The sequence below is a fragment of the Mus pahari genome, chromosome 9 (genome assembly GCF_900095145.1).
Source record: "Mus pahari chromosome 9, PAHARI_EIJ_v1.1, whole genome shotgun sequence".
Taxonomy (NCBI): domain Eukaryota; kingdom Metazoa; phylum Chordata; class Mammalia; order Rodentia; family Muridae; genus Mus; species Mus pahari.
Window position 1 is genome coordinate 36371630 of NC_034598.1, and position 14428 is coordinate 36386057.

General features: G+C 46.9%; 1 protein-coding gene across 1 annotated transcript in view; it reads right to left on the reverse strand.

The window, feature by feature from the left end:
* Cisd1 (CDGSH iron sulfur domain 1) overlaps positions 1-12758 on the reverse strand; it is a 14199-nt gene extending 1441 nt beyond the window's left edge. Inside the window, exons 1-2 of the mRNA XM_021205341.2 lie at positions 12587-12758; positions 4261-4466 (exon numbers count right to left, since the gene is read on the reverse strand). Of these exons, the coding sequence (XP_021061000.1) occupies positions 4261-4466; positions 12587-12617 (237 nt within the window). The 5' untranslated portion in view covers positions 12618-12758. The remainder of the gene's footprint in view (positions 1-4260; positions 4467-12586) is intronic.
* Between the last annotated feature and the right edge of the window lie 1670 nt (positions 12759-14428).

The following is a 14428-nucleotide window of genomic DNA, read 5'->3' on the forward strand; positions in this document are numbered from 1 at the left end:
TTATTTATTTATTATATGTAAGTACACTGTAACTGTCTTCAGACACCCCAGAAGAGGGCGTCAGATCTCATTATGGATGGTTGTGAGCCACCATGTGGTTGCTGGGAATTGAACTCAAGACCTTTGGAAGAGCAGTCAGTGCTCTTAACCTCTGAGCCATCTCTCCAACCCAGGAAATACGATTTCTAATGTTCATTCACTTTTACAAATTCCACATCATAGGCACAAATGACACTTTTGTCTTTGGTGGGAAAGAGGGACAAGCTAATTTATGCCAGTGTTTTCTAGAGCAACGTCTGCAGGACACAGGCTTGCTTTAGCTGTGCTAGTAAAACGAATCAAGGAGCCCTGAGTCAGGGCAGGCTTTCTTTAGAAATAGTTTTAGGCCGGGTGTGGTGGCCCACGCCTTTAATCCCAGCACTTGGGAGGCAGAGGCAGGCGGATTTCTGAGTACGAGGCCAGCCTGATCTATAGAGTGAGTTCCAGGACAGCCAAGGCTACACAGAGAAACCCTGTCTAGAAAAAAAAATAGAAAAAGGAAAAAAGAAAACAGTTTTAGGGCTGGAGAGATGGCTCATCGGTTAAAAGCACTGACTTCTCTTCCAGAGGTCCAATTCCCAGGAATTCAATTCTCAGCAACCACATGGTGGCTCACAACCATCTGCAATGGGCATCTGATGCCCTCTTCTGGTGTGTCTGAAGACAGCGACAGTGTACTTACATACATAAAATAAATAGTTCTTTAAAAAAAGTTTTATTTTATGCGCATGCCTACTTTGTCTCTGTGCATGTCAGTGTACCATGTGTGTGCAGTGTCGATGAAGGCCAGAAGAGGGTGTCAGATTCCTAGAACTGGAGCTACACCCAGTTGTGAGCAGCCCACATGACACTGGAACTGGCATGGCATTCCTGGTCTTAACTGTGAAGCTGAGGAGTATTCCTGGGCAGGCTGTTGGACCACTCGCACAGTTTAATGGGCATTTAGAGCACTGCCTTGTGCCTATTCTTGATTCCTCCTGAGATGCTGAGATCTCAACTCCAATCAAGTCCATATTTACTTTATGGGACAAACCAAGGCAAGGCCGTTTTTTCCCTCCCATCTCTGCAACCCATTTCCCTGTCTCCTCTCACTGATAGAAGCTCAGACTTGTGGCATGTGTTTTTTGGATTTCACCGACTTGGACGCAGAGTTTTAATTATTCTGTTGAAATGGCAGCAAAAGGTCAGCTGCTAATTACTTAATCCAAGGGTGTCTCCATCACCACCCACTCACCTGGCTAGAACGGCTCAGCACCAAAGCCCAGTCCCTCTCCTTCCCACTCTGACGCTCTCTCTACTTCTCCCCCAGGCCTGTCCTATCTCCTGACTCTGTGTTGTCCAAGTGCAGAACATTTTGTGAGATTACATCTGATTCTTATCAGGTCCGTCTGCTTTGACTCACCAGTTCTGCTGTCTTCTGGTGCCATTGTGTCTCTATACCAGGGCCACTGCTACTGCACATCTCCTCTACTCAACCGTCACCTCAAACCCACTTGCAATGCAACTCCTCAGCAATGCTGTGGAAACATCAGCTTTCCAACCAGAGTTGCTTGTTTCTGTTGAAGGCTTGGCTCCCTTTAACCACACACTCGGACTCCGTGGCTTCTGCCCTGTCTCCCTGATTCGATTATGTGCCAGGGCTGGGGAGATGTCAGTCTTAAGTAAGTGTGTGCTGCTCTCCCTGGCCACCTGCGTTTAGTTCTCGGGATCCACGTCAGGCAGCTTGAAATTGTGTGTGACTCTAGCTCCAGGGGCACTGATACTCACACATACATAAAATTAAAACTAATAAAAAGAAGTCACTGTTTTCCACTGGTCCTGTTCATTTCTCTCCACTCCCACAACCAGCATTCTATTGTGTCATAAAGTCTGAAAGACCTGCAGCCAGGATAAGGCAAAGCTCTCATCCTGATTCTCCTCATGGACTCATCCCTGGCGGGCTTGCACCCTCACCCACCTCCTTCCTCACAACTGCTTCCTTGCACACTTGGAGACAGTGTTCCTAGGACTTTCAGACGCTTGTGCATGTATCTCATCTCCCATTTTCTACTCTCAGAAACTTTAGCCCATAAGCACTCCCATTTACCAAAACACCAGAACCGCACACAGGGCTCCAGGGACACTGATGTTTGCACGCTAGCATGTGAACACACACATGAGCACTTATGGAGTTTACACTTACCATCACTCACTGGCTGCAGAGCCCCTGTGACTGGGGGACACTCAGCATCCTGACTCTTCCTATGCTTTAGCGAGCAGCAAGAACGGAGCCTACTATAGGCTTTTAAAGCTTTTACCTTTTACAGCAAGGCAAGTCTACAGAACACTGAGGTTTTATGTCCTAGTGGCTCCAAGAACCCACAGTTCACATTCCATATCTTCCTCAGGCTGTTGTGGGACACAGTGACATCTGCTAAGCTGTTTTACTGGACCACACAGCACTAAGCTACTAGATGTGCTTCCTGAAATATAGTGCCTAGGGACTATGATGGGGATGAAGGGAGGGAGGGGCGGAGCAGGGGAGGGTGCTAGGATCCACAGGATGGATGATAAAAGTTGTAAGGGGAACTCCTAGGGCTTAGAAAGGAGACCAGGAAGAGGTGACGGAGGACAGTGTGGGGTGGCAAACAACAGAATATGATGACACAGACTCATGGCATGCACAGAAGACAATTTCTCAGCATGCTAACTAAAAACTAAACTGTGGACCTTCCCTGCCCACAGGGCTGCAGAGAGGGCTCAGCCGGCGAGAGTGTATGTGTATTGCTCCCAAAGAAGAGTTGAGTTGGAATCCCAGCTCCCAGCACACATGTTGGGCATCTTCTAAAACTCAAGCTCCAGGGAATGTGATGCCTCTGGCCGCTGTAGGCACTTGTGCTCAGGTGAACAACACATGCAAGCACGCGCACACACACACACAAACACGCATGTGTGCACTCACATGCATACCCATACAAAGATACAGACACACAGAGACATACACACACACAATTATTAAAAAGTTTAAAATTAAAAAATTAAATACTGGGGCTGGTGAGATGGCTCAGTGGGTAAGAGCACCTGACTGCTCTTCCGAAGGTCCAGAGTTCAAATCCCAGCAACCACATGGTGGCTCACAACCATCCGTAACAAGATCTGACGCCCTCTTCTGGAGTGTCTGAAGACAGCTACAGTGTACTTACATATAATAAATAAATCTTAAAAAAAAAAAAAAATTAAATACTGTCTTAAATACACCTCCTACTAGCTATGCGAGAGCCCCTTTCATGTTTATGACCCACAATCCATGAAATCCATGACAGCATTCTGCTGTGGTAAGTATCATACTGTGACTTCAGAAAATGGGATTTAATGAAAATCTTTCATTCTTTCTCTCTTTAGACCAAGAGCCCAGAGTCATGGCTTCTGGTAAGCTCCCCGCCACTGCCTGTATTCCCAGTTCCTATGCCCTGGCCCCTTAAACTTTGGAAATCCATTCTCCATAAGTGTAACCAGCAGCACACTCAGTGTCAGCACTGGGTCTCTCAGGACACCTGACATTCTGAGATCACCCAGAGCATCACCCTGTCAACACGAGAAGAAGGTCCTGGTGTTCCTGTCTAAAGCCTGCAGGTGTCACAGGCAACTCTTCAATTCTGCCAGGTATTTAGAGTTACAGGAACTGCAGTTACAAGAATACCATGATGCTTAGCGGTAGAAGTGTGAGCGAGGTGAGCACACCTACAATCCACACTCGGGAGCCAAAGCAGGGAGGTTGGCACCAGTGCAAGGCCAGCCTGGCTAAAGAGTGACCCTCTGTAGGCTCCCAGGCTGCACGGCGAGATGCTGTCTCTCACACACACTCTGCTCAGTCTGTTTCTCATTGTGCCCAGGTGGCAGACTTTCCCCTTGGGGATGAAATCCCAAGACTCAGTGAAAGAACAAGAAGATGGTTACTCAGCTTAATTCGGTGAGGGTATGACGCGATTTCACTTCATGGCTGCTGCACATTTTAGAAAACATAATCCACAAGAGTATGAAGAGCTGTGTGTGCTGGTGTGAGCTGGCAATCCCAGCAGAGGCAGCAATATGGTGAGTCTGAGGCCAGCCTGAGCTACCTGGCAAGGCCTTGTCTCAAACAGAAAGCAGGATGTGAGACCCGGGGAGGAACAGACTCCACAAGAAGGGAGAGGGTTTTTCTACCAGCCATAGCCAGCATCACACTGGCACGGTGGTACTTACCTTTTTAGACCTCCAGCATCGGCAGTACACGGCCTTATCCCCCAGATCCTCCATGTCGAAGGCATGCACCACCTTCGGGTTGTCTTTCTGGATCTGAAGATTCACCATAGCTTTGGTGCGATTCTCTTTAGCATAGAACTTCTTGTAAGCCAGGTAACCGAGAGCGGCTGTGCCAGCAGCAAAGGTAACGGCCGCGATCCACTCAACTGCAACAGGCAAGGGAGACAAGACTGCTCCTGAGACCTGACAAGCATGCGATGCTTACATCACAAGTCTTATTTATGTGTAGCTTGCGTGTGCTCACAGCACACGCTGAAGGCAGAAGGCAATTTCAGGGAGTTGGTTTTCTCCTGCTTCACATGGGTCCTGGAAATCTAACTCAGGTTTTCAACCTTGGTGGCAAGCACCTTTGCCTGCTAAGCTGTCTTGATAAAAGATTTTCAGTGTTAATAAACCCAACATAGTGGGTTTCCACAGCTCTTACCATTTTTTTTTTAAACTACTGAGTGGACAGCTAAGTTAATATTAAAAAAGGGGAAAACCAGCTAGGCGTGGTGGTGCACACCTTTAATCCCAGCAGAGGCAGGCGGATTTCTGAGTTCGAGGCCAGCCTGGTCTACAAAGTGTATTCCAGGACAGCCAAGGCTATACAGAGAAACCCTGTCTCGGGAAAAAAAAAAAAAAAGGAAAAAAACCAATGATTATTTTCCCTTCCCTAAGACAGAAAAGGGACAGCAAGGCTTGATAATCTTTGATGAATCTCACATGTTCATTCATGTTTTCAGCAGCATGTGCAAGGGCCAACTGCTTAAAGAAGGAAACAAAATGTGAAAAATAAGAGTGAGGTTATGAAGCAAACAGAAAGATCAAGAAGTGATGCCATGAGCAAAGTGCGTTTATTTAAAGAGCAAACCCTTCAGGGGCTTTGAAATGCACAGAGAGGACCAGATCTAGACAAGACAAAGGAAGGTCTGTAACCCCTTATCACTGAGCATCCCCTCATGTGCCTGGCAGGGCTGGCCCCAGGTCTGAAGTCATTCAAAGGCCAGGATGGATTTGCAAATTGCCTTCTCTCTAAAATATAAAGTCGACGACAATAGTCTCACAATGAAATATTCAATAAATTCCATATTTCTATTTCTTTCTAGGTTTCCTAAGACTTCATTTTAAGCAAAACATTACTATTCAATTGTCTGATGAGAATAAGAAATGGTTGGACTAACAGGATATACATTTACTTCTTCTACATCCCAAGACTCCTGAGAAACCCAGGTGCTTGGAGACCACCCTGGGTCCAGGCAGAAGCCAAGGTCAGTTATCTGGCTGGCCTCAGCCTTGGAGACTTGTCTGGATAAACAAGCTGGCCTGGTTTCTAGCACTTCCTCAGTCACCTCTTCAGTGTCTGAAATAAGTTCCCACACTATCAAACAAACCCCCTGGGGAGATAAGTACAAAACCACGTTTTATGGCCAAACCTAATCCCAAGGCTATAGGGGACCCCAGGATGGTTCCATGGGTTCATGAATCAAACTCCTCATAGGTGGGATGGATCTAATGGTGCCTACACAAACCAAAACTGGAGCTCACTCCTAATAGCTCCATGCCCATGCCAACCCCTTTCATCTCAGTCCTGCCGTTATTTTATGGCTCCTATCCAGTGCACACTCTAAGGACCACAGACTCAATTTGCAGCAACAGGAGTATCTTTCTCCCCAAAGAAATTTAGATTGTTTCCCATCCTAGGTCATTTCCATTACTTCAAGCTATGACACCTAAGATAAATATTAACTAGTGTTTTGTTGTTCCCAGGTGCCATATGACCAGCGGTCACTTGACAGCTTCAAACCTTTCACCTCAACAGGAATATTTCTCTTTTTATAGTACTGGGAACTGACCCAAGGATTCGCGTACGTTAGACAAATGCTCTGCCTGTACACAGTATCCCCAGTCCATCGGGATGGTTTGTACCTATGCATCTTGTGTAAATTAATCTTGAAGTCAATGCTCACGCTCAGCTGTAATTTACTTGATCTGACTTCCAGCCTCCCTTTAGACGCAATGCAGGAAGCAGCAGGTCCAATGGGAAGTCACTGGCAATTTAGGATGGAAGAGTTTGAGGCCAACCTTAGGCATCGGACTTCAAAAGACGAAAACCTCAATTTCACAAGCTCAAAGAGCAGCAACAACTCCTCTCCTAAATTAAGAAAACATTGTTCCTTGAATTTTTTTTTCAGGAACTTATTTTTGCAGGTAAATTATTAATTACCCCACCCCTGATGCCCATTTGCTGGAATGGAGCCCAGCCTCCGCCTCCTGAAAAAGCTCTTTGTATTTATTTTAACGATCCCTACAAACTTCAAATGCCCCGAGATTCATAGAACAAGCGGTTGACATTAATTTGCTTTAAGGCATTAAATCCATTTTCTCTTCTCATATTACCATATTTAATATACAGGATGACATCATAAAACAAATCCCAAATCAACTTTTACCTTCTCCAGATTTTTTTGACCAGGGAAGAAATGACAGAGGAAACGACACAGACAAGCAGTCATACTATAGGAGACACAGCAGATGCACACCCTGGATACACACACAGGCTCTGTGACCAAACATCTGGCAAGGGCGCCGGCCACCCTGACAGTGTCCCAGCACTGCCAGTGTGGTAGAGAAACAGAACTGGATCAGTTCCAAATGTGTGCTTTAGCTTCACAGAGCTACAGAAGGTCTTGGTGTGTGTGTGTGTTGTGTGTGTCTGTCTGTCTGTCTGTCTGTCTGTCTGTCTTCCCTCTTCCCAAATTCTAACTTTCTAATCTCATCAGGGACAACCTGCTAGTTTCCAGAAGGAAGAAAAATGTTTCCATTTTATCACTCCATTGCTACAGCCTCAATTGTTTTTATTTCAGGCAAAAAGTGGCAAACACCCCTGGCTACTCCAGTACAAACATAAAAAAAGGAAAAAGAGATAGATTTAAAAAAAAAAAAAATGATTCAAAAGCCAGCCCATAGAGAGAACCAGAGAGCAAATACCCAGGACTAGTCTCTTTAGGCTGGGAGCACTCAGTGTGGCAGAGGTCTGTCTCCTGGGATTCGAAACACACTGTTAGCCTGGAGTCCCGCAGCTACCATCAGAAGCTCCCGGTCGGACCCAGCCTCTTGAGGTCCGAACACTTAAGGACCAGGGTTAGTCTTAAACTCACAACTGTCAGAGGCAAGAGAGGGCTCCTGCGAGGCTCAGTTATTAGCTCCTCTATTGGCACCTTCCAGACTGTGGGTCAGAACGGGGACTCCCCAACCGGGAGCACTTTCCTGCCTGCTCCAGAGCTCTCTTCTTTCCTTTGCTATACACAGCTCTCAAGGGCGGGCTTTTCATGTAGATCCATCAAACCTGTTTTCTTCTACATAACACCATTAAAGGAAGCTTAGAGCCTGGTGCTCCCTCATGCGGCCTCGGGCCTGCTTTCCAGCCTCTGCTTTCTCTTGGACATGCTCCTGAGCCCACAGCTCTCTTGATAACTGATCCCTCAGGTCTGCTTTATTGTGAGGGCTACTTTGCTTTGACTTAGAAACTTCACCCTTCACTAGTTAGCTTCTGCCCAAGGGACTTCACCTACCCATTACCACCAACTGCCACAGAACCGGAATATGCCTGGGTCAGGAGAGGGGGAGGGGCACTATGTTTTCTTCCTCAAGGTTTGGCACAAGTGGGCAGTCACTGTTGAGGGAGTGACATGAAGGGACGGATCATCAGTTCACCCTCATTTTCACCTGACCCTTTGTGGCCCTGATGCTCCTACACTAAACAACTCCTTCCAGACTTATGTAACATTTACTTTCTCAGACTCAGAAAAGGGTACCTACCTCAGGCCCCCCGGGCTCCCACAGGGATGCACCCGGTTACTCTTCCCCACCCAGAAACCATCCTCCACAGACAACAGCTAATTCTGGCTGCAGCTCCAAATCCCCGCCTCATTACCTGCACACTAGTTTCTCGGTGGGACCTGTACATTTTTATCTCAGGAAAAAAAATCCATTAAAGAACTTTCCAAGACTCAAAAAAAAAAAAAAAAAAACCTTACTGAAAAAAACCTTACTGAATGAATATACTATGATACAATGAATTGGAAAAATATAAAGGAGTCTGAAGAAAACGAAGATATATATATAAAAAAAGTATGAACAGGCTGGCCAGCACTGGTGATGTGTCTGTGATGACAGACAAGAAAGCACACACAAACATAAATCCTCCTTACAACCTGTGGACAAAGCCAGGTAAGAAAATGCTACAAGAGAAGGCAGGGCAAGGTAGCCATTGAGACAAGGGCTTAGGGCTGGAGAGACGGCTCAGCAGATACCAGGTGCCTGCTGCCAAGTTTGCCTACCCGAGATTGATCCCTGACCCACACTGTGGGAGGAGAGACTAACGCCCATAAGTTGTCCTCTGGCCTCCACCTGGGTGGTGTGACCCACATCCCTTAAACTCATACAAAATGACTAGTTCATTAAACAAGAATTTCTATCTAAGAGGCTGGTGGGATAGCTCAGTGAGTAAAGACCCTTGCTGGGAAAGCCAGATGCCCTGAATTCTTCATGACTGAAGAGTAGACTCCACAAAGCTGTCCTGGATCTCCGCTGAGCAGCAGACAAACCTCCCTCCCTCCACATCACAGGCGTGTGCATGCATGAACATATGCACACTCAAAAATCTGGGGGTAGGCAGGCAGCGAATACAAATACAGCACTTGATGTGGAATGCTAGCCCTGGGGTCTGGATTCTCAGAACCGGCAAAACTGGGTAGGCATGGTGGCTGCCTGTAACCCCAGCACTTGGGAAGGAGAGACAGGGATCCCCAGAGCAAGCTGGTTACCTAGACTAGCCAGAATCAATGAACTCAGGATGAGGTAAGACCCTGCCTCAATAAATAAAGTGGAGAGTTGTAAGGGAAGGCATGTGCATCACACACACACACAGGAATGTGGACATAAACATGCACACACAAAAGAACTGGTTTAGAGGGTTGAAAAAGTATTTCTGTTGGTAAAGTGCTTGCCCCAGAAACATGAGGAACCACTAGCCAGCACCCATGGAAAAATGCTGAGTGCAGTAATATTTACTGGTGTGTGTGTATGTGTGCGTGTGCTAGAGTGTGTGCATGCGTGTGATAACAGATGGATCTTCTGGACATGGGTAGGTCAGGCAGTCTAACCTCAATAGTGAGCCCTACGCTGGTGGCTCAGAAAAAGGTGAATGGTATCTGAGGAATGGAATGATATGAAGTTGACCTCTGTTGGTGTGAAAACACACACACATATGTGATATTTGCTTTAGCTGGCTTCTTGGTTTTAGAGGTGAAGGTGAATTATGATTAACTTTTGGCTACACAGAGTGGAGCTTGTTTTAAAACAAGCAGTCAGGTGTGGCAGCTCACATTTTTAACCCAGCACTGGGAGGCAGAGTCAGGCAGATCTCTGTGAGTTTGAGGCCAGCCTACTCTACATAGAAAGTTCTGGGGTTGTCTCAAAGAAATAAACGAACAAAACCAATTTAAAAACAAAAACTAAGCATTGTCAAGAGCTCCAGGGACGAACAAGACAATGCTGTAAGCCTTGTGGACATGGGAGAGTCAGAGATGACAGCTGACTCTGGGAGGTGCAGAGGTGTTAAGAGTGAGTTCAGAAAGGCTATCTATTGGGCAAGAATCATGAGAGTGCATACGTGTGCAGTGAAGGCCACTTCCCAGAAACCACCATGAGCTCACTGGTACGTGCCCAAACCAGCCGGTGCTGACCATGGGGAGGGTCTCTTCTGCATTGCCTCTAACTCCAGTCCCTGGTCTGACACTCACCTATTAACCACCTTCCCTCTGCACCCAGGCTCTCCCTCCCCTCCAGAGGGCTGGGGTAGCAGGTGTTTGCAACCACACCTGGCTGTAAGTCAATACTTTAGCTTTCAACTAAATACCAATAGGAATGCAACTGGGGGGGTGGATCCTGGGTGTGTTTCAATTGGCACACTGCTTGCTTTGTTGGCATAAAGCACTGAGTTCAATCCTCAGATAAAATGGGTGTGATATTGCCCGCCAATAATTCCAGCACCCAAGGGGCAGGGGCAGGGGCAGGAGGATCAGGAGTTCAAAGTGATCATCTGCTATACTGCAAGTGAGAAGTAACCCCGGCTGTAGGAGGCTCTATGTAAGAAAGATAAATAAACAAACCACAACAGTCTTACGAGACACAAGAAGCAAACGTTAAAATGCATATTGTAGGGGCTGGAGAGGGCTCAGTACTTAAGAGCATGGGTTGCTTTTCTAGAGGGCCAGGGTTCTTCCATCCTCACATCCATGTCTAGCCGCAGTTCCAGGACTGCTGACTGACACCTCCTTCTGGCCTTTGTGGGCACTTCATGCATAGGACACAGCAACATACAAGCAGGCAGAACACGCCCACACATGAAGGTAAGTAAATGTTTAAAAGCAAAGTGGGGGTGGGGAGGGTGTATTGGTAAGGCATTCTATATTCCAACTCTGAGTTGGAAGAGGTTGGTAGAAGAGACCTGTAAAACCTTGGGGACTCTCCCTATGGTCTTCATAATGATCTCTATGTTTTTCATATTAAAAAAAAAAAAGTTATCCAGCACAACAAAAGTGAGTACTTCAAGTTGAAGACAACTGGGGGGGCTTCACCAAGAAGTTTCATAATCCTTAGATAATAAAAGACTAATGGACAGTCACTTTTGAGCTTCCCTGTGCCTACAAATTAAGGCAAACTAAACCCTTACCTTTTGGCTGCAGGAAAGACTAGAAAAGTGTGACTAGCTCTTGGGGTTCACCTCTAATAGCTTATTATCTAAATCAGGACCGAGTGTCTGCTTACGAAACATGAGCCCAGATTTCAAACAAAAACACATTTTGCAATCCTTTGCCCAACCTCACCCACGTACAACAGTGTTCCTACAAAATTAAAACATCTGCACTGCAAGACACGTGAGCATTTTATTTTTTTATGCGACTGTCTTATTACCAAGAACATTGTTTTTCCAGGTGTGATGGCAGGCCTACAGGTTCAGCACTGCAGAGGTTGATACAAGAGGATTTCAAGGCTAGCTTGGGCTATAAAGATCATGTCTCAAAAAGACAAAGCAAACACATTTTAAAAACCACAAAGAAAATTTAAGCTCTCCAAAGTGGATGCATTTAAAGGAGTCCCCAAATGGCTGTCCTTTAAAATAAAGCTTGCAGAGAATCATCTCTTTTTGTCTTTAATATTTTAAAACTCTCTGCATGGGCTTTAGCATGATGGCTCAGTGGGAAAAGGTGCCTGCTGTCAAGACAGATGACCTGGGTTTGATCCCTGGGACTCACAGGGTGGAAGAGACTCAGCTCCTACAAGTTATCCATTCACTTCCACACAAGCCATGGCACCAGGTACAGACACACTCACACAAATAAATGTTAAAATAAAATAAAATAAGTTGTTCTCCCTATCTGCCCGGTCAGTTTTGTCGACATTAAGTAGAACTTTCTAGTATATAGAACCAACCTAACTAATACAAAACTAAGGTCCCACCTCCCCAGTCAGTCACTCTGTGGGCAACCAGACTAGAGAGGCACGGTTCACCCCCCAACCCCTCCCCGCGCCCCCTCCCCCCCGTCCTTCCTGACACCCTGACGTTGGGGGCTGGTCACGTTAGGGATGGTTACAGAACCGAGCTGTATAGACCATTCCTATTTGCTGAATGAATCAGTGAGGCTCACTGTAATTTAATTTTTTTACTTTTACTCAACTAAAGGTTAGAAGTAACCAAACCCTGGGGTGTGGCGTTTTTATAACGGGGCAGTCTGTCACGCATATCGCACAGGTTGTGGTAATTTTAACAGTTGATCACCAGGGAGCCAAGTTTCACAAACTCAATTCTAGTCAGATTTCTACAAACTTCTGTTTTCAACGCTAGGGGAAAAGGCTATTTTCAGTGGTTTCTCGGACCACTGTCACCAGCGGCCAGATGCAAAGTACGAAAGAAACTTGGAAATTGAAGACCTCGGATTGGGTTTCTTTACCTAGAATTACAAAGCCAGCAAAAGCAAAACACCTACGACGTGACCAGTCCTCGGTGTCAGGGTCTCAGGAGGCGCAGGAGTGTTTTGGGGTGGACTGCGCCCCGCTATCTTGGTTGCTCACAGCGTGGCTGGCCCGGGAAGTGGTCCAGGGCCGGGATGCCGGCCCGCACCAGCATCCCGCGAGCGCCCGGCAGGCCTGCGCCTGCCCTTGTGCTGGTCAAGGTGAAAGTCTGGATAAGGGTGGCGGGGACCGGCCGCGGGCGGCTCACCTCGCACAGCGGAGTCGGAGCTGAGGCCCATGGCGCGGGCAGCAGGAAGGCCGTGGCAGGACTGCTCGAGCGAGCGCTGGGGACCGCGGAGACTTGGGCAAGACGCGACCTCGGGGCCCACTCACTGCCACTGCGCAGGCGCCGCGGCAAGCAGGGAGCGCGTGTGCCGGCGCGCCGGTAGAGTCGCGCATGCGCAGCTGGTCCAACCGGGCAGACGGGTGAGGATGTGACAACCGCGGGATAGCCTTGGGCGTCAAGGCGGTGACTGCGTCTGCGCCGCCCGGGCGAGAGCCTATCCAGGCCGGGTTTTACCGGCGGTCCAGTTGAGAGCGTTTCAGGTGACTCAGGACAAGTACCTGCAGGACCGTCGGCCTATGGCCTGCCGATCCTTTGACTTTTGGTAATAAGTAACACAAGGTGTGACCAGCTCAGCTATGGGTCCTGCAAATCTGGCCAGCTCCATTGTGGGTCCCGCAAAGACAGACGCCAGCGCAGGCACACGGGCATCGATGGAGCTGTGTCTAGAGCTTCCGCTAGCCACATTGGGCTTCAGCCTCTGACCCTGTCATTCATGCACCCAGAAAGTCCTAGAAAGAAGAAAACAAAAACAACTTGCTGTGGCTGGAGAAGCAGTTCAGCGGCTCTCTGCTTGCACAACGGTACAGTGTTTGCCCAATACGCACAACGCTCTGCCTTCAATTCCCAGCATTGCCATGAATAAATAAACATAAGTAGATTGTCCACTTAGAAAAACGATTTAGAAGGCTGCAGAAGCTTAGATGCCTAGGGCCAGCCTCTGCATAGAGAGGGGTTCTGAGAGAGGGGTGCCTGGGAGCGGCGAAAACAAACGACTTGGGTTCAAGCTGGGGCCTTGGTTCTGCCAAGATGGCTTTCCAAATTGCCCGCCCTCTTTCCCACCCTCTGTTTCTGTCTCTGTCTCTATCTCTCTCTGTGTGTGTTCTGCTCTGATCTAGACAGATTTTCTTGTTATTTTACAAATTCTGATTGAGACAGCTTTCTCTGCTAGTAAAAATTCTAGAAGCTATCAGAAAAGCTGCTATAAAAAAATTATTGGATCTTCCAACCAAGTAGGAAATTTTCTCAAGAAAATATTCTTGAAGAACTGTTTTCACTCTCCAGAGATCTCCAGACAGCTCTGCTCTCCTTAGAGGAAATTCTAAAGAACTGATATTGCTTTCTGCAAGCTTATCTCATGCAGACCAAAGGTCCTGGTTTTTTTCTTTCTTTTTCTTTTTTTTTTTTAAATTTACATCTCAATTCAGTTATTTATTCCAGGTTCGCCTTGATTATTCTATGAATCAGCACACCCTGACCCCAACCCTTTGATTCCTAGGAAACAGCAAGCACATATTTTCTTTTAACATTGCAAAAAGAATTCCGAGATCTGCCTGCTCTGTTACACCCTGATGCTAAGCTAGCTGGGTGGGATCCTGTCCTGAAAAGATCGTTTCTACCTGGGCTTGGATTCGCTGTGTCCCAGGCTGAACTTGAACTCAGGAATCTGCATGCCTTTGTATCTTTCTGACAAGCTGGCTCATTAGTGCAGCTGCCTTTGCTCCTTTAGATTCCTGAAGCCCCTCATAATTCATATTGCATCCTTATATTTTTACACAGTTGAGAAATGATATATTTTCGAACTCATGTATTTGGAGTTCTTTTCCATAGGCTTAAGGGCTGTCCTGAAGGTCCTGGGTTCACCATTTTGCTGAGACATAGCCACACCTTCGCCTCCTGAACTAATCTTGCTGTCTCAGATTATCATGGAGTCATTAACATTAAGAGAGAGGACATTCCCTGAAGGGATGTGAAAATATGTACATT